The 23,714-nt window shown below is 42.7% G+C and overlaps 2 protein-coding genes across 2 annotated transcripts in view; one reads left to right on the forward strand and one right to left on the reverse strand.

The window, feature by feature from the left end:
• trpm6 (transient receptor potential cation channel, subfamily M, member 6) overlaps positions 1 to 1,128 on the forward strand; it is a 94,609-nt gene extending 93,481 nt beyond the window's left edge. The window contains exons 35-37 of the mRNA XM_029761910.1: positions 272 to 477; positions 692 to 743; positions 883 to 1,128. Of these exons, the coding sequence (XP_029617770.1) occupies positions 272 to 477; positions 692 to 743; positions 883 to 1,084 (460 nt within the window). The 3' untranslated portion in view covers positions 1,085 to 1,128. The remainder of the gene's footprint in view (positions 1 to 271; positions 478 to 691; positions 744 to 882) is intronic.
• A 3,893-nt stretch (positions 1,129 to 5,021) lies between these two features.
• Positions 5,022 to 23,714, reverse strand: part of rorb (RAR-related orphan receptor B) — a 32,725-nt gene continuing 14,032 nt past the window's right edge. The window contains exons 2-10 of the mRNA XM_029762338.1: positions 11,415 to 11,500; positions 11,066 to 11,207; positions 10,125 to 10,553; positions 9,289 to 9,410; positions 8,149 to 8,281; positions 7,902 to 8,009; positions 7,652 to 7,762; positions 7,184 to 7,296; positions 5,022 to 6,823 (exon numbers count right to left, since the gene is read on the reverse strand). Coding sequence (XP_029618198.1) covers positions 6,659 to 6,823; positions 7,184 to 7,296; positions 7,652 to 7,762; positions 7,902 to 8,009; positions 8,149 to 8,281; positions 9,289 to 9,410; positions 10,125 to 10,553; positions 11,066 to 11,207; positions 11,415 to 11,500 — 1,409 coding nt within the window. The 3' untranslated portion in view covers positions 5,022 to 6,658. The remainder of the gene's footprint in view (positions 6,824 to 7,183; positions 7,297 to 7,651; positions 7,763 to 7,901; positions 8,010 to 8,148; positions 8,282 to 9,288; positions 9,411 to 10,124; positions 10,554 to 11,065; positions 11,208 to 11,414; positions 11,501 to 23,714) is intronic.

The raw sequence follows: 23,714 nt of genomic DNA on the forward strand, positions 1-23,714 counted from the left end.
AAGGACAATGGGGAACAGAGAACACATATATACACATACTAATCAGGGGGAATGGGAACCAGGTGTCCGTAATGAGACAAGACAGGGGTTGGTGGTGATGATCCAGTTCAGTGACACCTAGAAGGCTGGTGAACGGAATGAGCAGCAGTACCAGGGGAATCCATGACAGTTTGAATGTGTGCACACGTGTGTACGTGTGTTCATATGTGCATCAACTAATATGTGTGGGAGATATATGTGTTACATATTTGAATGTGTTTCTCCTTTCTAGGTTCCTGGATGTGTCTCTTCTTCACTGTCACTCAGACGGACAGTGGTTGACCATAGAGAGGAACATGTTGGGTGACTTCAGGAAGTACAACAATAACAGCGGAGAGGAGATCGCCCCCTGCTGTGGAATGGAGGAAACGCTCCTGGCCTTCTCCCACTGGACCTACCAATACTCCTGTAGAGAACTACTGGTGCTGGACATACAGGGTCTGTCTCTCTGTCCTGTTCTGTCTGTCTGTCCGTCCGTCACATTCTGTTGCGCTGTCTGTATGTCTGACTATGGATAGATCAGAATTTTGTTAACATCATGCTTTGCTCTTTATTATTTATACTGTTTTGCACCCACGTCACCGAACAGGGTTGTCCTATAAACTACTACATTGAATTAAAGTCTCTTCCGTCTCTCCTTAATCTTTCACAGGAGTGGGGTCGGAGCTTACAGACCCATCAGTCATCCGAGCGGACGACAAAAGGTATCCGCCTCACACGGTGGAAGTTCAGTGTGTGACACCGACACTTATCATCTTGACATACATTCTTTTGAGGTTTAAAGATATATCTGACAAACTTAGATTGTTGGAGTACCCTCTTCTGCCCCTGGTCTACCTGTAGCTTGACTGGTGACATGGTGTTTGGTCCTGCTAACCTGGGAGACACTGCCATCCAGAGCTTTGTCCTCAAACACACCTGCAACTCCTGCTGCAAGAACCTCGGACTCTCAGGTAAGAGAAAGGAACTATTCAGACCACCATTGTGTGTGTGTGTATGCGTGCTTGTAATGTGTGAGAATGTGTCGTCTGTTTGGTATTTGTAATCAGAGTGGACCTGTAGTGCTCTGTGTGTGTGTGTGTGTGTGTGTGTGTGTGTGTGTGTGTGTGTGTGTGTGTGTGTGTGTGTGTGTGTGTGTGTGTGTGTGTGTGTGTGTGTGTGTGTGTGTGTGTGTGTCACATTCATGTCTTCACCTGGGAGTCTCGTTGGCTTGGAGATGAATGCCTGAACTTCAAATGAAGATAGAACCAGCTAATTAAGCCAAGGGAAGAATTTATTTTGATGACAACAAAGCATTGGAGGCAGGGGGAGGGACTTGCAATGTGCGGTGTGCTGGGCTCTCTTTGATTACATATTAAACACGGCTTTGTGCTGGCAGGGTGCTATGGAGACATTAGCTTTGATTAGATATTAATTGCAGTCTCTGGGTAGACCCGAGATGCACGATACTAGCATCTAGAGGGAGCCTCGCCTCGGAAATTCACTCCAAAACAAACAAGTGAGCAAACAGACAAACACACACGCAAACATTCAGCCATACTGGTTTTGATATTTTCAAAGGTGCTTTTTTCTTCTTCTTGTGTCCTCTCCAAGATTCCCATAAAATCAAAACAAATTATTAATGAAAAATCCATGGACTTCCTCTCCGGTCTGATCCAATTATCTTTTAAGTGGCAATGACTACGTCGACTGCCATGTAGCTAGCTGATTGATGTTTGTGTTGTCAGGTTTGAAGAGGAGCACAGACAGCTGCGGGAAAACAGAACACAGATCTTCTGAAGAGGAAAGTGGAGTGATCGTGACCAGATTGTAACCTCTGACTTGAAAGCAGAAGTACGCCATCCTAACCTCTGGTTGAGGTGGGATGAAGTTGCCATTAAAGCATAAAGACACTGATCAGTTTAGTTTTTTTTCTCCCTAAATGGTTAAGGACAGGATTTGGGAAGGCTTACTGGATCCAGAGGTGTGCTTAAGGGAAACTTCTACCACGAATAAAAGCACTCACTTGGGGCTTTGAATGGATAGTGTACATTGTATAACTTCATATGGACTACCTCTTGTGTTAGATGGCTGGTAGGGCTTTGGTTTTAAAAATCAACAGCAAGCCAGATGCCGTAGTCTTGCATTCGTTCCACCTATGGAGTGTATAGTGGAGGGAGGCCAAGGCGAATACATTTTATGTACATACACTCCCCTCCGTATTTATTTGGACAGTGAAGTGAAATTTGGCCCTATACTCCAGCATTTTGGATTTGAGATCAAATGTTTCATACGAGGTGACAGTACAGAATGTCACCTTTTATTTGAGGGTATTTTCATACATATTTGTTTTACCGTTTAGAAATTAAAGCACTTTATGTATCTAGTCCCCCATTTGAAGTTGTCATACGTATTTGGACTAATTCACTTAAAGTGTATTAATGTAGTCTAAAGTTAGTATTTGGTCCAATAATCTTAGTACGCAATGATTATATCAAGGTTGTGACTCAACAGGAAACCGTCTTTAGAGACACTGACCAAATTGCTCTGGCTGGACTCAAGCATGTTATTCTTTATGAAATGAAAACAAAACTTGATTTAAAAAAAATACTATTTATTTATCAGACATTGCACATTAAAGCTTCAATATGGGATTTGTTTTTCAGCAAAACAGTCCCTCTCATCAAATGTTTTTTTTTTCTGTTTTCAAACACTCATATTTTCATTTTTTAGCAATGCTGAATGCTACAATGTGTTCTTATGCTGCTCATGTTCAAACTGGTTACATGAAGAAGAAAAAAAACGATTATTCTGATCGAGCAGTGACATAGCTGGGCTGACGCATGGCTTATGGCTTCCATTCAGAATTAAAATACTAATACAAGAATAACTCAATCTGATCTCTTGGTGGTTGGAATTTGCATGGCTCAGACTCAAACTATTACAATTATTATAATGGATAGCACAGATTTTTAGATACTGCTATTTGTCCCTTCACGGTTCCCATTGAAGATGTCAGCATTGTTACCCTTAAAATGCTAGTTTGTGTTTGTGTTTGAATGGAAAAAGAACAAGACAGAAATGCATCCATAACATTTCTTTTATTTTTCTTCCCACAAAGAAATGTCTACAAAAGCGATAAAATATAGAATTTAACAAAAATCACTTCAGACCTTGACTTCATTATTTACATCTCGAAGGAGGAGACACTGAGATGGCTCAGGAAAACTCAGAACTTCAACACAACTGGATCACCAAAGCTCTTAATTTATGTCGCTATCTCCCTCTCTCTCTCACACACACACACACACACAGCTGGGTCAAAGCTGGGTCAAAGTTCTAAGGTCTGAGCTGACTCAACAAGTGAAAAAAGCAAACATATAAACAAACAATTCAATGTAATGAAATACACACTTGCCTCAAAATTCCTCTTTTTGATTGGTTCTCAAGTAAACTCACACAGTAAAGCAACTAGTTCCCATTTCGCCAATCGAGCTTGTCCTCTCTAACTATGGCACTTGAAAAAACGTGTTCCTTTTATTTTTGTTTTGTTAGTTTCTGTACCCCATACCTTTTTAAGGGTTTTGGTCACAGATGCTACATTTACTTTACTTTCTCACCTTGGGAAGCAAAGACATTCTAATCAATAAATTAACAATTTCAACACTACTCCAATAGCACACACGTTTAATGCATTAAGAAAGTATATAACGCATCAATAGAACAAAGAACCTCAATTTCTCCCTCTCGTTCATTCACTCTCTTTCAGCCTCAGTCTCTCTCTCTCACACAAGCCCGCACACACACACACACACACACACACACACACACACACACACACACACACACACACACACACACACACACACACACACACACACACACACACACACACACACACACACACACACACACACACACACACAGGTTCTCTAAAGAGGCAGAAGTTGGGGGTGTAGTGTATTTGACTAAGCATGTGAAATGTTTTCGATTAAGTATATAAAATGGCGGCGCACTTTGTCCAGTGGTCTCGTTGGGATAACAACCACATTTTGTCTGCGCTCCATGGTGTCTGTTGATGGAGTAAAAGGCGCATAATGCGTTCAGTCCCTCACACTGAAAACGCTACTCCATAACATTCAGAATAAAATAATCCCACCCCTGCCAAACCCACCCATCACTCCCACCCCTGCCAAACCCACAGCATCGCTTGAGAAAACACAAAAGCCCCAATGTTTCATTGCCATGAAACGGCATGCAAAGATAACAGAACGACAATAGGCTAATAGTAATATAAGATTAATAGTAATAATAATAACAATAATAATAATAATAATAGTAATAGTAATAAAATTCAAATAATCTTACAATACAGTAGTAAATGCTTTCCAGATATTATTGCTACAGTACCTTACAGTGTTGATTTGTCACTCAGATGACCAACCCCGTCCCCCAAACACAACCCCAACCCCCCGATTCACAGTCTAGAAAGGGAAAATAAAAACAAAGTGGGTTTGAATTCACTGTCCTATAGGCGTGGAGTGGTTGGACGCCAGCTTAGTTATGGTCTTCCTTCATTGTAACACAAGCAGCATATCTAGAACGGGTGGTTTTATGAATGCACCTGAAAATGTTATTTTCAGGACATTATTAAAGGAATTTCTGGGACTATTGTAGATAATGGCTCTCCCCATTATATGGACCCGGACAGTGAATCTTTCCCACACACAGATAGACACACACACAGACACACACACGCCTTGTCTGGGTAGGTTCCTTCGCTGGGAGCCACCAGCATATTTATCTCTCCCAAAAATGCTTACATTTTTCAAAAATGTTCTTTTCATGCAAAGACAGAAAAATTGTTGCTCCCTGAGAGAGATGCTGTGTAGTGCATCGAAATGCAAGTGATTGTCTTTAACGAGCCACTGACCTCTGACCTATGAGGGGAGAGGGATGGGAACTACTTTTGGGCCGGGGGGGGGGGGGGGGGGGGGGGGGGGGGGGGGTGTATGACTAGAAGCTCATCCTGTGTATACAGAGGATGACAGGACAACATAGTGTTCACTGCATATGGGAAAGGGTGGGGGGTAATGGATATGGGAAGTGGAGGAAAATGTCTCAGGTCATACTGTTCTGTACACTGGCACTGGCTAGCATCTATTCTCCACTAAAAGCTCAGTGGGATTTGGCAACTGTGCGAAACACGTAAACGTGTCTATTATAACATCTAAGGAAATCCTCGAAGATCTTCAGCATTAACATTTAAAAAGCATTTGAAAAACATTCTAAACTGTTCATAAATTAAACAAAACAGGAAGTGATTGTCTATCATAGCTTACTATAAAGATTATACAATGTATTGCAACTTTAAGTGGCAAACGTTTCAGGGAAGAATATCTATTACCCCTAGAATAAGCAGTGCAAGAGTCCCAGAGAGCACTCTCTGTAATGTGGAATGTGTTTCAAGTTTCCATTTTAATATGAAAGATTGAACGTCCGATTGTCAGTCAAATTGAAAGAAATGATCAGTGGACATCCTGATGTATCCACTCTAGCTAATCATGACTACCCTGTGATTGAATGTTCTAGAAGGATGAGGCTGAACAGAGAAATGCAAGGATAAGGATAAAGCAGTGTGAAAGTTCTATCTCCTCAGAGAGAAAGAGAGAAAGTATTCTTCATTTAAGATGCCCAGTGATTAGCATGGGCATAGATTGTGCAAAATGAGGGGGGATGTAGAGAGGAAGAGGTTTATGCAGGGACTGGGGTTCTTATATTCACTGACTAAGTAAGCCATCATGAAAAGACACCAAGATCAACACAGTCGTTTTGGCTAGGTGGGGTGGAGAGAGGTGGTGGTAGGTTTAGGGGGGCTGGCAGGATGGCAATCTGCCAGAAACTTTTTTTTCACACAAAATAGAATATTTATGTACATATCTTCACCTTGAAGAGTAGCCATAATTGTTTTACTCCTTCTTTTACAGTTTAATAGTTCTCAACTGAAAGATGCAATACCCTCTTCACATATCAACAGAGCCCAGACAAGGTTTCTCGACTTCCCGAAAGCACCCCCCCAGGTTTAACCCAATATTCTTTAACAAGTCTCATTTAAACTTGACAAATTCTGTACACATGAATCTATCAAATAAAAAAACACATAGACAAGGTATCAGCCACATAGGGCAGCTGCAGTTTTAAATTAGGACTAAAATATGAACAGAAAAATAAGTAATACTGGAATCCGCTCTGTACTAAAGAATATCTACAATAGTGTTTCTGAATCCACACGAATCCCTCCCCCACCTTCAATATCACAATATCATGTAAAAAAAAAAAAAAAAAAAAAATGTATCAAAGATAAACAAATTGACTTACCCAGTTAAAAGACAGCTTAGAATGTGCTAGTTAAAGTCTGTACATTTCTGATCAGTTCTGAAGAGCCCCGTGGTCATGGGTGCATTATATACATTCTTTAGACTGTATCGGTGAATAGGGTCGGATAAGTGCTGGACATTCCTAGTGTTTGCGGCTGTAAGTGTCTGGAGGGTCCGGGCCTGGGGTCCGGGCTTTGCGGTTGCGGTAATGATGTGTCCGCGGTCACGTTGTGGTCCACTCTCTGAGATTGGACCGTAGGCAGTCACTTGGGTATGGTGATGGCTGCATTGGGGTCGGGATTGAAGAGCTCCTTGTAGAGTGGGGGGAAGAGCACATTGACCGTCTCGGGATGAAGCTGCTGGAAGGCCTGGAGCTCCTCGGTGTGGAGAGTACACAGGGCCGACAGCGTGGGGATCCGACCAATCAGCTACAGAGGACAGAGAGGAGTCAACGGTCAGGGGTGATGGGTCAAGAAGTCTCAGGCTGCACATTCTGAAATTTTTGTCCCCCCCAGTTTTTGTCCCCCCCAGTTTTGTCATTGGAATGTGATACAAAACAAGGCAACGGTGTGCTTTAGGACCACGCGGACGCCTCCGAGCGGTCAGGTAAGCTGTTTGGAGTGTTTATCTGATTGGATAAAAATATATAATTGTCCCCCCCACTTTTAAAACCAAAGTTGCGCCGCTGCTGCCATCTAACAGTGCCTAGGTGTGACGCTCTTCGATGTGAAGCCTCACAACAGATGTACTGTATGAGGCTTAGTGATCTGGGTGGTGATGCGCCCTACCTTAGCCAGCGTGTCCTCATCCATGTGGTTCTTCTGCATGATGTGCTGCAGAGCAAAGTAGATCTTCTCCTGGAGCTTCTGCACCTTCCTGGGCTCCATCAGCCACGGCCGGTCTGACAAACGAACACACAACCACATCACATGTCAATCAATCAATCAATCAATCAATCAAATGTATTCATAAAGCCCTTTTTACATCAGCAGATGTCACAAAGTGCTTATACAGAAACCCAAGCTAAAACCCCAAAGAGGAAGCAATGCAGATGTAGAAGCACGGTGGCTACGTAAAACTCCCTGTAAAGGCAGGAATCTAGGAATAAATTGTGTCTGTCTTACTACTAATAAAGACAGCTTCAGTAATGTCAGTCACTGTGACCGCAGCATTCTCCAGCCAGGCACTGCCTCAGTAAGGTGCGCCTGTAGGTGGCGGCAGAAGGCTAGCTGTGGCTGTGTGTAGTCAGTACTGACCTGCGGAGATGAGCACTGCTGCGGAGAACAGAGCGATTTCCTCCTCAGTGAGCTGCAGAGAGCACAGACTCTTGGCAAAGTCAAACACCGCGCTGACCAGGTTGTCACAGCCTGAGAGAGACAATAGAGAGGCGGTCAATTCATTGTCATAGTTATATCTTGTCCAGAGCATTATGGGTACTGTAGTACATCATGCTACTTAGATGACAGTCGATGAGGTGGTACAGTAGCGCTAGCAGCAGTGCCTTACCTAGAGCTTTGAACATCTGCATGCCCCCGTACTTCCCCTCAAACAGCACTGTGTTGTTGAGCGGGTTAAACGCCCGACACATTCTAACCAGGACCACCTCCAGACAACCTAGAGAGAGAGAGAGAGAGACGTTGATGACCTTTTTGCTAATCCAATATGTTTTTCATGTTGGTGCTACATCGTTGATACGATGTGGAAACGTGGTTGTTTCGTGGTTGTTTCCAGTGGGTCAGCAGTGCCATCTCACCTGACTTGAGCAGAAGGATCTGGTCATTCTGGCACAGCTCCATGAAGCCTGAGATGCGCTTGGCAAACTCCACCACATACTGGATGGCATGGGTGATCTGGATGGCACACTGCTGCCACAGCATGTCTCGCGTCTGCAGACAAATACACACGTTGGCAAGTTCGGGACGTGTTATGACAGCTCGTATACACACTTTTCAAACACTGCTATAGCACTTCCCCAAGTGCAAACAAATACAAACCGTATTTAACGCACATGTTTATGCCACAGGACTATGCACACAACAAGGTACTCAGAGTTGTATTTGGGTAAGTCCTCCCTTTTTACAATTCAATGAAGTACAATACAGGAATTGGGAAAATGCATACTTAGAAAATAGTCAGCTCCCTCGCTACTCAGAATATCCAAAGTACAATATCAGCAAATTGCTTTTGTGTGTTCTATAGTGTCTGTCTGTAAGATGAATCTCTATGGAGAATATTTCAAAGGGTTCTTCTGTAATGACCCATAATCCATTAGACACAGAGGAATGAGAGAAGTCACGGTGATATAAAGGAACTAGTGCTGTTTCACACACACACACACACACACACACACACACACACACACACACACACACACACACACACACACACACACACACACACACACACACACACACACACACACAGGCAGGCGGAGAAAAGGAGCGAGAGAGAGATAGAAACAGAAGAAGGAGAAACGAGCAGAGAAAGAGAGAACTTGAGAAGAAAAAAAAGAGACAGAAAGAGAGGGGGGTGAGATTCTATAGATAACCCGAGTTTGGGAGAAAACGAGGGCAGTTGGTATAGGGAACAAAAGAGACATTGGATGACAATAGAGTTGGGAGGTGCTCAGAGGTTGTACTGTAGGTTAGTGAGCAGCGTAAACTCGACTGGTCACAAGGAACACACACACACCACAGGAGGCTGCTGATGGGAGGACGGCTCATAATAATGGTAGGAACAGTGCAAATGGAATGGCATCAAACACCTGGAAACCATGTGTTTCATGTATTTGATTCCATTCTCCTGATTCTGCTCCAGTAATTGCCACGAGCCCGTCCTCCCCAATTAAGGTGCCACCAACCTCCTGTGAGGTACACACACTAGTCACACTCACTTTGCTCTGGTACATCTTGATGTCATCGTAGGAGTGTGTTTGCCAGGCCAGCTGCTGGAGCTCATCTGCTGTGTATTGACAGGTCTCCAGGTGAGACTTTATAATGTTCTGGGCGATACGATCTATGGAGGGAGAGGGGGTGCAGATACAGAGTCAGACACACTTTGATCACAATTCCAGCAAAACGGTAGCTTACCGTTCATTGTCTATGGAGCATGAAACCGATGAACCGTACACACGCTTAATGAAAACTTCCGAAGGTTTCAGTCCTCATGCAACTTTCTATGTAGTCTCGTCCACCGGCCTGGGGACAAAGTTTATTTTTATGTATCTGAATCTGAATTGTAGAAAATAATTGTTGGGCTAATTGAAACGTGGTGTAGAAAACAGCAGAACGGATCTTTAAAAGAATCAGCTAATGTATTGTATACCCCCATCCAAGTATGTGACAACTCCAATAGAGAATGCACTGTGTACTGAGTAAAACTGTTCAGCTGAGTTGACATTGCAACCTTAGTAAGGCAGGCAACACTCAAGCTTCACTCTGCAATCTGACAGGGTGTTTCTTGCATTGATGGGCTGAGCTTCAATATGATACATGGTCAGCTCACACACTTGCACCCCTCAAGAAAGTCTGATCTCAGGTCCCTCACACTGCTTATCACACTTAACCTCGCCATGACACCTTCATGTTCAAATCATCAACTAAGGCCTGGTGTCTTCCTGCCCCGTACAACACTCGGGCCTCATTATGTCATGCACCTAATGTTTTTGAAGGCGGCACTGATGGTCCAATTGAACACCTGTGAATAAACTTAACCCTAACCCTTAGTTACCTAGCTCTCCCATGCTGACATTGCTTGGCGCCAGCTGACTGTCCTGGTAGGAGCTGTAGTTGAACAGGTTGGTCACAGGGGTCAGGTCGTACACAGGCTCCTGTTTTATGTGCTTCATGCCCGCCATGTCCAGGCCTGACTGATCCGGGGAGGGCTGGGTGGAGTCCATACCGTGGTAGTAGCCGCCGGGGGCACCACCGTTCACCTGGCCCTTGGGGAGCTCGATGACGTGGCCGTTGGCGTAGGTGCCTCCGATCTCGTGGTTGAGGGTGTTGAGGCCGTTGGTCAGGCTGGAGGAGTAGACGCGCGCCAGGGCCTCGGCCTCACCAGTCTGCTGCTGCCGCTCATTCAGGATCCGCTGCTGGTGCTTCTGCACCTCGGCGTACAGGCTGTCTCGCTGCTTCTTTGACATGCGGCCAAACTTCACCGCTATGCACAGAGGGAGGGTTCTTTATTAGTCACATTGTGTTTGGTTTCTCCCTCAGCTTCACCTGTGCTTTTACATTCCAGAGATTACAATAGTATTTGACAATCTTAAAGGGATAGTTCGGGATTTTGTCACTGACGACCTTTTATCTACTTCCCTAGAGTCAGATAAACTTGTGGATACCATTTTTGTTTCTGCGCCCAGTATGAAGGAAGTTTGAGGTAGTTTCACAAGGCAATGCCAACTAGCATTAGCGCTATCTTGGCGCTAGCATGCTAGCTGTAACCGAAGACTTTCAGTTTTTGCGCTAAGCTAGTTAGCGTTGGCTCGCGAAACTACCTCTAACTTCCTTTATATTGGACGCAGAGACAAAAATGATATCCATGTGTTCATCTAGGGAAATAGATGAAGGGCTTCATTGTCAAAATCACAAACTATCCATTTAAGTAAGCAAGTGTCTACACTTGTGTATGTATTTGTGTGTACGTTCATGTGTGTGTCGAAGCGGTCTCACCATCTCTGGACATTCCAAGTGCGAGACACTTCTGTAAGCGGCAGTGTTGGCAGCGGTTTCGGTTGGTCCTGTCGATCAGACAGTTCCTCTGGCGAGGGCAGGAGTATGCAGCGTTGTTCTGCTGACTACGTCTGAAGAACCCCTACAGGACAATCACAAACACGAGCGGTCAGTCAATGTTTTGGAAATAAAGGAAAAGATGTGAAAAGAATACAAAATAATAAAATAGAATAGAAAAGATCTCACGGAGAGTAGGAAAGAGACGGCGGAATAAGAAAGAAGATATAAAACAAAATGACAGAGGAGAAGGATGGACAGAGGGAACAACAGAGCTGTGTTGACAACTCACTTTGCAGCCCTCACATGTGATGACTCCATAGTGGATTCCTGATGACTTGTCTCCGCAAATTTTGCATGGTATAACTTCGATTTGGGCTGTGGACAGAGAGAGGGGGAGGGGAAAACACACATACCTGAGTTACATAACCGTTTTATTGTATCACACACACTGTGATACACACAGTGTTAATGGCCGCCCAACTTTTCCCCCACTGTCGGGGGGCTCATTAGTGTGTGTGTGTGTGTGTGTGTGTGTGTGTGTGTGTGTGTGTGTGTGTGTGTGTGTGTGTGTGTGTGTGTGTGTGTGTGTGTGTGTGTGTGTGTGTGTGTGTGTGTGTGTTTCTGTCACTTATGACCCAGTGAGCGGGCACAGCACTCCCAATCAGAAGGAACCTCTCCAGTCAGCAGGTCACTGTGACATTGGGACATCCTGTTAATTTTAGCCATGTTTTTTTTTGTAGCGGTAATGACAGGAACACTAGTGACAGACTTTATGTCATGAGGACGAGCAGGGGTCCTTAGATGTGCTCCCAGGATTGTAGTGGGGTTACATCACCAAAGTATCTTCCTTTATTCACTCACTCGCATTGTAAACGTAGTGTACTGTTGGACTGAAATCGCCACACACAGAAACCATTAGGCGTGTCCAGTGACCACAGTAACCAGTGTAGCCACGTAGTTCAAGACGGAGAAGGAGAGCGGCAGATAGATCGAGCGATAGGTGGCACATATCTGCTGAGACTGCACACTCACTATAAAGAGATTAGACACTAATCCTAAATGACTTCCTTCCTCCCAAGCTCTTTCCTTGCGATGCACACTGGCTTATCCAAAGCACCGATTCCCTAATATTCTTTCTGTACCTGAACCTGGTAGAATCAGGTAAGATGGTTATAAACAGACATTTCAGGTGATTATAAAACATGTTTTGTTTAGTTACTTTTTTCTTGAAATGTTTCTCTAACTTTACTGCAAGTCAAGCTAGCTTGCACTGCAGAGCAGCAAACGCTAGCTAGTTAAAAGATAGGCTAGGTTGACTATAAAATTGTGGCTAGCAACCTCAACCTAACAATTACCATCACAATACACTTAAATGGGAGGCAACAGATTATATATATATATATATATATATATATATACACACACATATACACATACATACACATACACACACAACCATTCAAAAGTTAGGGGTCACTTAGAAATGTCCTAGTTTTTGAAAGAAAATTTTAAAAAATTGTCCATAAACCTCTTATGGCTAGGGGGCAGTATTTTCACGGCTGGATAAAAAACGTACCCGATTTAATCTGATTATTAGTCCTGCCCAGAAACTAGAATATGCATATAATTATTAGCTTTGGATAGAAAACACTCCAAAGTTTCTAAAACTGTTTGAATGGTGTCTGTGAGTATAACAGAACTCATTTGGCAGGCCAAAACCTGAGAAGATTCTGTTCAGGAAGTACCCTGTCTGACCATTTCTTCCCCTTGTTGATTCTCTTTATCTATTACAAGGGATCTCTGCTGTTACGTGACACTTCCCACGTCTCCAATGGGCTCTCAGAGCCCGGGAAAAACCTGAATGACGTAATTCAAAGCCCTGGCTGAAACACACGAGAGCTTTTGCTAAGTGGTCTATCAGCAGACAAAAGACTTAGGCGCGTGACCTGCCCGCCCCCGCCTTTCGGTTTTTCCCTCTGTTTACAGACACGCAGATTCCCGGTCGGAATATTATCGCTTTTCTACGAGATAAATTGCATAAAAATATATTTTAAACAGCGGTTGACATGCTTCGAAGTACGGTAATGGAATATTTAGAAATGTTTTGTCACGTTATGCGCCATGCGCACGACCGTGATTTACCATTCGGATAGTGTCTAGAACTCACGAACAAAACGTCGCTGATGGAACATAACGATGGATTATTTGGGACCAAACCAACATTTGTTATTGAAGTAGAAGTCCTGGGAGTGCATTCTGACGAAGAACAGGAAAGGTAAGACCAATTTTCTTATAGGAAATGTGATTTTGGTGAAGGCTAAACTGGGTGGGTGTCTAAATAGCTAGCCCGTGATGGCTGGGCTATGTACTTAGAATATTGCAAAATGTGCTTCATCCGAAAAGCTATTTTAAAATCGGACATATCGAGTGCATAGAGGAGTTCTGTATCTATAATTCTTAAAATAATTGTTATGCTTTTTGTGAACGTTTATCGTGAGTAATTTAGTAAATTGTTAGTAAATTCCCCGGAAGTTTGCGGGGGGTATGCTAGTTCTGAACGTCACATGCTAATGTAAAAAGCTGGTTTTTGATATAAATATGAACTTGATTGAACAGACATGCATGTATTGTATAACATAATGTCCTAGGTGTGTCATCTGATGAAGATCATCAAAGGTTAGTGCTGCATTTAGCTGTCTTCTGGGATTTTGTGACATTATATGCTAGCTTGAAAAATGGGTGTCTGATTATTTCTGGCTGGGTACTCTGCTGACATAATCTAATGTTTTGCTTTCGTTGTAAAGCCTTTTTGAAATCGGACAGTGTGGTTAGATTAACGAGAGTCTTGTCTTTAAATAGCTGTAAAATAGTCATATGTTTGAAAAATGGAAGTTTTCGGATTTTAGAGGAATTTGTATTTGGCGCCACGCCCATCATTGGATATTGGAGCAGACGTTCCGCTAGCGGAACATCTAGATGTAATAACATCAAATTGATCAGAAATACAGTGTAGACATTGTTAATGCTGTAAATGACTATTGTAGCTGGAAATGGCCGATTTTTTATGAAATATCTACATAGGCGTACCGAGGCCCATTATCAGCAACTATCACTCCTGTGTTCCAATGGCATGTTGTGTTCGCTAATCCAAGTTTATCATTTTAAAAGGCTAATTGATCATTAGAAAACCCTGATTAAAGAAGCAATAAAACTGGACTTCTTTAGACTAGTTGAGTATCTGGAGCATCAGCATTTTTGGGTTCGATTACAGGCTCAAAATGTCCAGAAACAAAGAAGTTTTTTCTGAAACTCGTCAGTCTATCCTTCTTCTGAGAAATGAAGGCTATTCCATGCGAGAAATTTCCAAGAGACTGAAGATCTTGTACAGCGCTGTGTACTACTCCCTTCACAGAACAGCGCAAACTGGCTAGCCAGAATAGAAAGAGGAGTGGGAGGCCCCGGTGCACAACTGATCAAGAGGACAAGTACATTAAAGTGTCTAGTTTGAGAAACAGACTCATCACAAGTCCTCAACTGGCAGCTTCATTAAATAGTAAACACAAAACACCAGTCTCAACGTCAACAGTGAAGAGGCGACTCCGGGATGCTGGCCTTCTAGGCAGTTGACAGTGCATGCCATAGCAAACACCAAGCCGTGAGGTCGAAGCTCCGAGACAGGATTGTGTCGAGGCACAGATCTAGGGAAGGGTACCAAAATATTTCTGCAGCATTGAAGGTCCCCAAGACAGAGCTCCAAAGTTCCTCTGTGGAGATGGGAGAACCTTACAGAAGGACAACCATCTCTGCAGCACTTATGGTAGAGTGGCCAGACGGAAGCCACTCCGGCGGTAAGACACATTACAGCCCACTTGGAGTTTGCCAAAAGGCACCTAAAGGACTCTCAGACCATGAGAAAAAAGATTCTCTGGTCTGATGACACCAATATTGATATTTTTGGCCTGAATGTCAAGCGCCACATCTGGAGGAAACCTGGCACCATCCCTGCGGTGAAGCATGGTGGTGGCAGCATCATGCTGTGGGGATGTTTTTCAGTGGCAGGGACTGGGAGACTAGTCAGGATCGAGGGAAAGATGAAAGGAGCAAAGTACAGCGAGATCCTTGATGAAAACCTGCTCCAGAGTGCTCAGGACCTCAGACTGGGGCAAAGGTTCACCTTCCAACAGGTCAACAACCCTAAGCACACTGCCAAGACAACGCAGGAGTGGCTTTGGGACAAGTCTCAATGTCCTTGAGTGGCCCAGCCAGAGCCCGGACTTGAACCCGATCGAACATCAATGCAGAGACCTTAAAATAGCAGTGCAGTAACGCTCCCCCATCCAACCTGACACGAGATTGAGAGGATCTGCAGAGAAGAATGGGAGGAACTCCCCAAATACAGGTGTCAAGCTTGTAGTGCCATCCCCAAGAAGACTCGAGGCTGTAATCACTGCCAAAGGTTCTTCAACAAATTACTGAGTAAAGTGTCTGAATACTTACGTAAATGTGATATTTCTGTTTTTTTAAAAACCTGTTTTTGCTTTGTCATTATGGCTTATTGTGTCTATATTTTTGTTTCATCCATTTTAGAATAAGGCTGTAACGTAACAAAATGTGGTAAAATTCTAGGTGTCTGAATACTTTCCGAATGCACTGTATATATACAGTACCAGTCAAAAGCTTGGACACACCTACTCATTCCAGGGTTTTTCTTAATTTTTACTATTTTCTACATTGTAGAATAATAGTGAAGACATTAAAACTTTGAAATAACACATATGGAATCATGTAGTAACCAAAAAAGTGTTAAACAAATGAAAATATATTTTATATTTCAGTTTCTTCAAAGTAGCCACCCTTTGCCTTGATGAGAGAATGCCAAGAGTGTGCAAAGCTGTCATCAAGGCAAAGGGTGGCTACTTTGAAGAAACTGAAATATAAAATATATTTTGATTTGTTTGACACTTTTTTGGTTACTACATGATTCCATATGTGTTATTTCAAAGTTTTAATGTCGTCACTATTATTCTACAATATAGAAATTAGTAAAATAAAGAAAAACCCTTGAATGAGTAGGTGTTTCCCAACTTTTCACTGGTACTGTACACATATATATTTTAAATTATTATTATTATTTCTATTACTATTTTCCCCTAACCCTACTACCCCTCCCCTAATTGGAGTAAACTAATGGACAACAACACCTAGGCTTCTACTTCCAGCTTATACATACTATATACATTATCCGGACAATGCATTTTAGAGTAGTTATCTTTTGTTTTTAATCCAATCCTTGAGCTTCCCACAACCCCTCCCATCTATCTCTCAAGACCATCCAGTTTTCTATTTGCCATATATTTTTCAACTGTGCTGTGATGTTTCACAAAAGATCTGAACCTTTCTATTCTCAACGATTTTACAGATTATTTCATTTACAAACATTTTTGCCAAAAGTATTATTATATTATTGATCGATTGACTTAGATTTTTCAAATCACCCAGCATTGCTATTTGCAGAGTTAGCTCCAGGTAAATGTTGCAGTCCTTCAGCCATTCCTGAACCTGCGACCAAAAACAAGCTACATATGGACAGTACCAAAACAAATTATCTAATGATTCTGTCTCTTCGCAGCAAATGCTGCAGAGCTGGGATGGTTGTATTCCCCATATATATAACATTCTATTGGTTGCAAGAATTTTGTATGATAATTTAAATTGAAAAATTATACGTTTTGAATCCGGTGTCGTTTTATGTATCAGTTCATAAAGCATGTGCCATGGAATCGGTACATAAAAAATCTCTTCTCAACTGTTTTGCAATCTATATGGCACAGCTGTCAATTTTTTGGTCCTTAAATGAAACTGGTATACTTTTTTATTTATCACAATTTTCTTTAACAAATGTTGGTCTATAATGCAGAGCCGAAAGACAAGTTACTTACTTTTTCCCCCTTCCACTTGCCTCTTCCATTTTTATGGTAAGGCTGCAATTAGTTGGTTGTAAATCTGTGTGACATAACTCCACCAGTCCTATTTATGATATCATTTACAAAGATACGTTTTTAAACATCTTTATTATTTAACATTACTATTAAAACAGTTCTCACTTATAGTAATGGTTAATTGTTTACAAGTTGCTAGCTATACCATAAAGCCATCACCAAAAACTACATATTTTCATCTTCTTGTCTGTTTTGGTAACTTCCTGTTCTTCCACGGACTCTGGCTGGACTAAAGACGACACAAAGATTGAACATTTTCAAAGTATGCGGTGTCCGTCTTCCATTGACATCCGGCACAACGTAATGGAGTGTTTATGGGTATTATGAACAAGGCTTTAGGGCTCTATTCAATCTGTATCGCTGAAGCGTTACAGATTGCACGCTAGAAATGTTGAGGTAATTTCCAATTGAGGCGACATATGCAGCATTTACCATGAATGCAGTCTCTGCTAACACGGGAACATTGCCTTTAAATTTCAATCACGCTGTAACGCTGAACGTCTGATACGGATTGAATACAGCCCTATTTTCAGTTTCTGAAATAGTAATATTCCACAAATCTACGAGAATGAATAGCCTTCAGATTTTGTCTGAAACAGATAAAAACACATAGCACTTTGATGACCCTGAGAATAGCACAAAACTACTAAAAACAAGGGACCCCAACTGGGTTGTGTTCATTTGGAACCAAACGGAAGAAAAATGGACAGATCAGGAAGGGACTACCTGGATTTGTCCAATAAGAAACACTAGTTTTCCTTTTACGTTGCAAACATTATTTTTACTTGTGCCCTAATGAACACAACCAATGATTCATTACGATCTGTGGTAGAGCAATAGCAGAAAAACTGTACACTGTACAAAGTACACAGAGAAATGACATCTAACATTTTAGCCTATGAATGTAGTAATTTGTGGTCGAAGGCAATGTCCAAAAGTATGTCTTACCTATGGCATCCGTTTTCATTTTCCGCGGAGACACATGCATAAACACATGTAGCCTACACACACCGCTCTGTGTTGCAGCTACAACAGGATAACAGGTGTTTTAATGTGTGTGTGCTAATGATTGTGTGCATATGCATGTTTTGTGGGTGTCTGATTGGTTTACATCACTGCATCAGCAGTGTTTATGGAGTGTGTGTATGTGGTTTGTATGTCATCTGTGTGTGTATAGTGTCATAATGGGATTAGCTCAGGGAGATAATGACTACTCAGTTGTCTGCTGCCTAAGCTGGAGCTGTCTTGTACCTCTTTACCCAGGGAGGGATGTCCCACTCTCCCCACAAAGCCTGAGTAAGAGAGGGTTCGACTGCGGGTTTAATGACCCTGACCTCTGTGACCCCGGAGTCTAAGACCATGTGGTGACACAAGGTTAGTTAGATCCTGACCCCACACGACCCAGGACACTATTATGTTACACAGACAGACAGACAGACAGACAGACAGACAGACAGACAGACAGACAGACAGACAGACAGACAGACAGACAGACAGACAGACAGACAGACAGACAGACAGACAGACAGACAGACAGACAGACAGACAGACAGACAGACAGACACTGAAAGATTGAAACTAACAATGTCCGAATTCATGTATGGGTTATGGAGACTCCATATACTGTAACAGTCTTTGTAACATTCTTTCTGGTGTGGTCAGCCACGCACTTAGCCACTCATGTGGGAATGGAGAGGAGGTACAGTAGGGGTTAAAACTGATGAGGGGTAAAACAAGGCCCTCTTGAGAGCTGAAAACCCTCATCAGACAGGACAGTTTGTACTCACCCCCATTTATATAATCTTCCACCTATTCCTTTCCCTTATCGATCTACAAGCCCTACATACCCATTGTGAACGTGAGTCATTAACTGTGTGTTCAGGGGGTGTGTGTATGTGTGTGTGTGTGGACTGGGACTGTGAGTGTCATGAAGGAAGGACTCTCTGGGTTTGTTCTAGAGGTGACCCATTTCCACCAGTTCCTGGCCAGTGACAAACTGGGTCAGCGCAGCGGGCTGGACTGGGCCGGACTGGGAAGGAACACACACACAGTGTGATGCAGTGAAGATGTCTATTTATAGTGTGAAAAACAGGTCAGTTGTGCCTCAGGAAATGGCAGTAATAAACAGAGAACAACACTCTGTGTTTGTGTGTGTGTTCAGCCGCTCTCATTTACAACCACCTTCTGCTGTAATTTCCCAGAATGTCTCTTTGTAGCTCCTTTAGGAACAACTCCTTATTAACTTCAAGTGTGGACATCTTAAAAACGCATTTATCAACTGACCACTCTACAGTTTATAATAACGTTTTGAGCGGTGTGTGAACCGACGAAGATTATAATCCGGCTGTCAATGTTTCTGTGTTCATGTGGGTGAGTGTGTATGAGTGTGTAAGCTTTTGGGTGATTTTGTGTATGTGAATTTGTGTGTAGGCGTCTGTATTCTTATGTGTGTGTTTGAGAGTGTGTGTGTGTGTGTGTGTGTGTGTGTGTGTGTGTGTGTGTGTGTGTGTGTGTGTGTGTGTGTGTGTGTGTGTCTCTGTGTGTGTTAGAGATTGTGTGTTTCAGAATATGTGTGTGTGTGTGTGTGTGTTAGAGAGTGTGTGCATAGCCACCGGGCCTGTCAGGTGGAATAAGGATCCAGTCGTGACAGCTTGGCTGTTGCTAAGACGACAACCCACTCGCTTCTGTCGTCTGGCTGTCAGAGCAATGATTTGCTGAGCTGTCACACACACGCCTACAGGAAGTGATGTCACCAAACTCTGGAGTATTTCTTGCTTACTATCACCATCCCTACCCTTCTTACTGCCTCCTCTCACCTGGTGCACCAACACTATAGTCACATTTTTAACCAAGTCAAATCAAGTGGCTCTAAAACTGTGTATTTACGTAGTAGTAATGCAGACAGGTACATTGAGTGCAGTTACTACTGTATATATGGAACACGTGCTTCAGGATCCTATTCCACATGACTTTAGAACAGATAGATAGCATATAGATAGCAGATAAATAGCTGCATGAATGATTCCTAGGCCCTCTGACTGGCTGGCTGTGTGGGCGTGGCTGCCCTCTGACCCTCTGACTGGCTGGCTGTTTGTTATCCAAAGGTTATGTAAGAGTGCAGCGCTGGCGATTCCATGGCTAAGAGGAGCTCAGCCCCACAATCTCCTCAGAGAGAGAGAGAGAGTAAGAGAGAGACACAGACACCAACAAACAGACAGACAGACAGGTGGGTTACAGTAAAGTAAGGGAGACAGTTTTGACGGGTAGTCTGGTTGGTGCAGTGAGTGATGTGTAGTGAACTGGCACGTGGAGTGTGTTAATTGATTTTTAATGAAGTGAGGAACTCCACTCAGTCTCCTGGGTTCCCAACTCTCTAAATAGAGCCTTAATTAGCTTCATTAGAAGAGATGGGAGCATCCGTACATGAGCACTGGCTTACCATAACTCAATTTATAAAGAACACACACACACACACACACAGAGGATATGAGCACAAAGCAAGACAACATCAAAACTTGAAATTGCCATGTGGTCTCCTGATTAAATGGGCAGAAGTTGAAGTTGATGTGCTTAATGTACATGTCCCAGAAAAGTTAAAAATAGATAGGATGTTGAAACTGTGGAGAGGGAAATACCTGTCCATCTACGGGAAAATGACCCAGATGAATGTTCTATTGATTATCGCAGGTTCCATATTTATTCATGGCTCCACTGCCTCCAGGAGTCCTTTTTCAAGCCATGCAAGACATTTTTTATTTCTTTTTTATTTGAAATGGCAAACCATTAAACAACCACCTTTATATTATGAACATGAGTTAGAAGGGTTAAAACTAGGAAATATTAAGGCATTAAACCTCTCTCAAAATGATATTTAAATCCAAACTGGTTTTGCAGCAGGCTACTAAGAGAGGCACATCCAAGGTTCAAAGTGGTCTTTCTGCCGTTATACAGATTAAAACCAACCATTTCCGGTGGATTGATTATGGATCCCTGCTTAAAGTATGATCCTTTTTAAATGAATGAATACAGAGTTGGTTACGATTCCAATGTCATCCTCCAGAAGAGGCAGAACAAATATTACAGCAAATAATATGGTTAAAACTCCAATGTACTAATAGAGGAAAGATCCATTTTCTTGGGAGAAATGCATAAAATATCATGTTTCTGAATGACATTGTAAATAAGGATGGTCAAATTGTCACACAAGCTATTAACAAAGGTGTATGGAGATGTATGTTCAATCCCAAATTATAACACACTCATTGAAGCTCTGCCACAGAAATTGAAGAGGCAATTACTCAAAAGAGAAAGGAATGAAATGATTTGTCTGCCTCCAATGAAAAACAATGCATGGCCTAAAATGATTAGTATAAATTGTAAAATGTATCAGTTTCACTTAAAGTCGAGCGGTTTGATAACTATGCCGCTTCAAATTCAAGATGGTTGGGAACAGGTTTTTTATGTCCCAATACCAAATTCAAGATGGTTGGGAACAGGTTTTTTATGTCCCAATACCATGGCATCGGATTTATGAACTGATTTACAAAACAACAACTGAGGCATCAATCCGTTCTTTTCAGTTGAAACTATGATATAAATCTGCACCACTAATGATGGCACAACATGCAGAGGGATGTCTCCGGTCACCATTCCTTTTCCTGGTAGCCATCGACTGGATCATGAAGAAGACAACAGGCAACAGGCGAAATGGCATACAGTGGTTTCTATGGACACAGTTTGACGACCTCAACTTTGCGGGCGATCTAGCACTCCTGTCACACATTCAATAACAAATTCAAGATAAAATACCAGACCTGGACACCACATCATCCCAACTAGGACTCCATATCCACAGAAACAAAACCAAGATAATAAGGCTCAACAACTGTTCAGCCCCTGGTTCGACTGTGATCTTGCAGAGTTACTCCACCTCCAAGAATTGCATTTGGCGAAAGGCTCGGCACACGCATCCTCAGGCTGACTGGCTATCGTTTAGGCAAATGAGAAATAAGTGCACTCAGGCTATCCGGAAGGCCAAAGGTAGTTACTTTAAGGAGCAGTTCTCTCTCTGTGGGTCTAAGCCCAAGAAGTTCTGGGAAACGGTTAAAAACCTGGAGAATTAACCCTCCTCCTCACAGCTGCCCATGTCCCTTAATGTTGATGATGTGGTTGTTACTGACAAGAAGCACATGGCTGAGCTCTTTAATCAACACTTCATTAAGTCAGGATTCCTATTTGACTCAGCCATGCCTCCTTGCCTGTCCAACATTTTCTCATCTCCCACCCCTTCTAATGCGACTATCCCTGATGCTTCTCCCTCTTTTCCCCCTGCCCCACTACAAAGTTTCTCCCTGCAGGCAGTCACTGAGTCCAAGGTGCTAAAGGATCTCCTTAAACTTGACCCCAAAAATCCATCTGGGTCAGGTGGTTTAGACCCTTTCTTCTTTAAGGTTGTTGCCCCTGTCATCGCCAAGTCTCTCTCCTTTTTGGGGAAGTTCACATTGCTTGGAAGGCAGCCACGGTTCATCCTTTATTTAAAGGGGGAGATCAAGCTGATCCTAACTGTTATAGGCCTATTTCTATTTTGCCCTGTTTATCAAAAGTGTTGGAAAAACTTGTCAATAATCAACTGACTGGCTTTCTGGATGTCTATAGTATTCTTTTGGGTATGCAATCTGGTTTCCGCTCAGGTTATGGATGTGTTACTGCAACCTTAACTGTCCTCAATGATGTCACCATTGCCCTTGATTCTAAGCAATATTGTGCTGCTATTTTTATTGACTTGGCCAAAGCTTTTGATACGGTAGACCATTCCATTCTTCTGGGCCGGGTAAGGAGTATTGGTGTCTCTGAGGGGTCTTTGGCCTGGTTTGCTAACTATCTCTCTCAAAGAGTGCAGTTTATAAAGTCAGAAAATCTGCTGTCTCAGCCACTGCCTGTCACCAAGGGAGTACCCCATGGCTTGATCCTAGGCCCCACGCTCTCCTCAATTTACATCGACAACATAGCTCAGACAGTAGGAAGCTCACTCATCCATTTATATGTAGGTAATAGAGTCTTATACTCAGCTGGCCCCTCCCCGGATTTTGTGTTAAATGCTCTACAACAAAGCTTTCTTATTGTCCAACAAGCTTTCTCTACCCTTAACCTTGTTCTGAACACCTCCAAAACAAAGGTCATGTGGTTTGGTTTCCTCTATCGTAATCGCTCCTCTTTCACCCCAGCTGCCAAACTAACCCTGATTCAGATGACCATTCTACCCATGCTAGATTACGGAGACATAATTTATAGATCGGCAGGTAAGGGTGCTCTAGAGCGGCTAGATGTTCTTTACCATTTGGCCATCAGATTTGCCACCAATGCTCCTTATATGACACATCACTGCACTCTATACTCCTCTGTAAACTGGTCATCTCTGTATACCCATCGCAAGACCCACTGGTTGATGCTTATTTATAAAACCCTCTTAGGCCTCACTCCCCCCTATCTGAGATATCTACTGCAGCCGTCATCCTCCACATACAACACCCATTCTGACAGTCACATTCTGCTAAAGGTCCCCAAAGCACACAGTTGCTAGCTGCTTCAGT

This window comes from Salmo trutta, chromosome 9 (genome assembly GCF_901001165.1).
Source record: "Salmo trutta chromosome 9, fSalTru1.1, whole genome shotgun sequence".
Lineage (NCBI taxonomy): Eukaryota > Metazoa > Chordata > Actinopteri > Salmoniformes > Salmonidae > Salmo > Salmo trutta.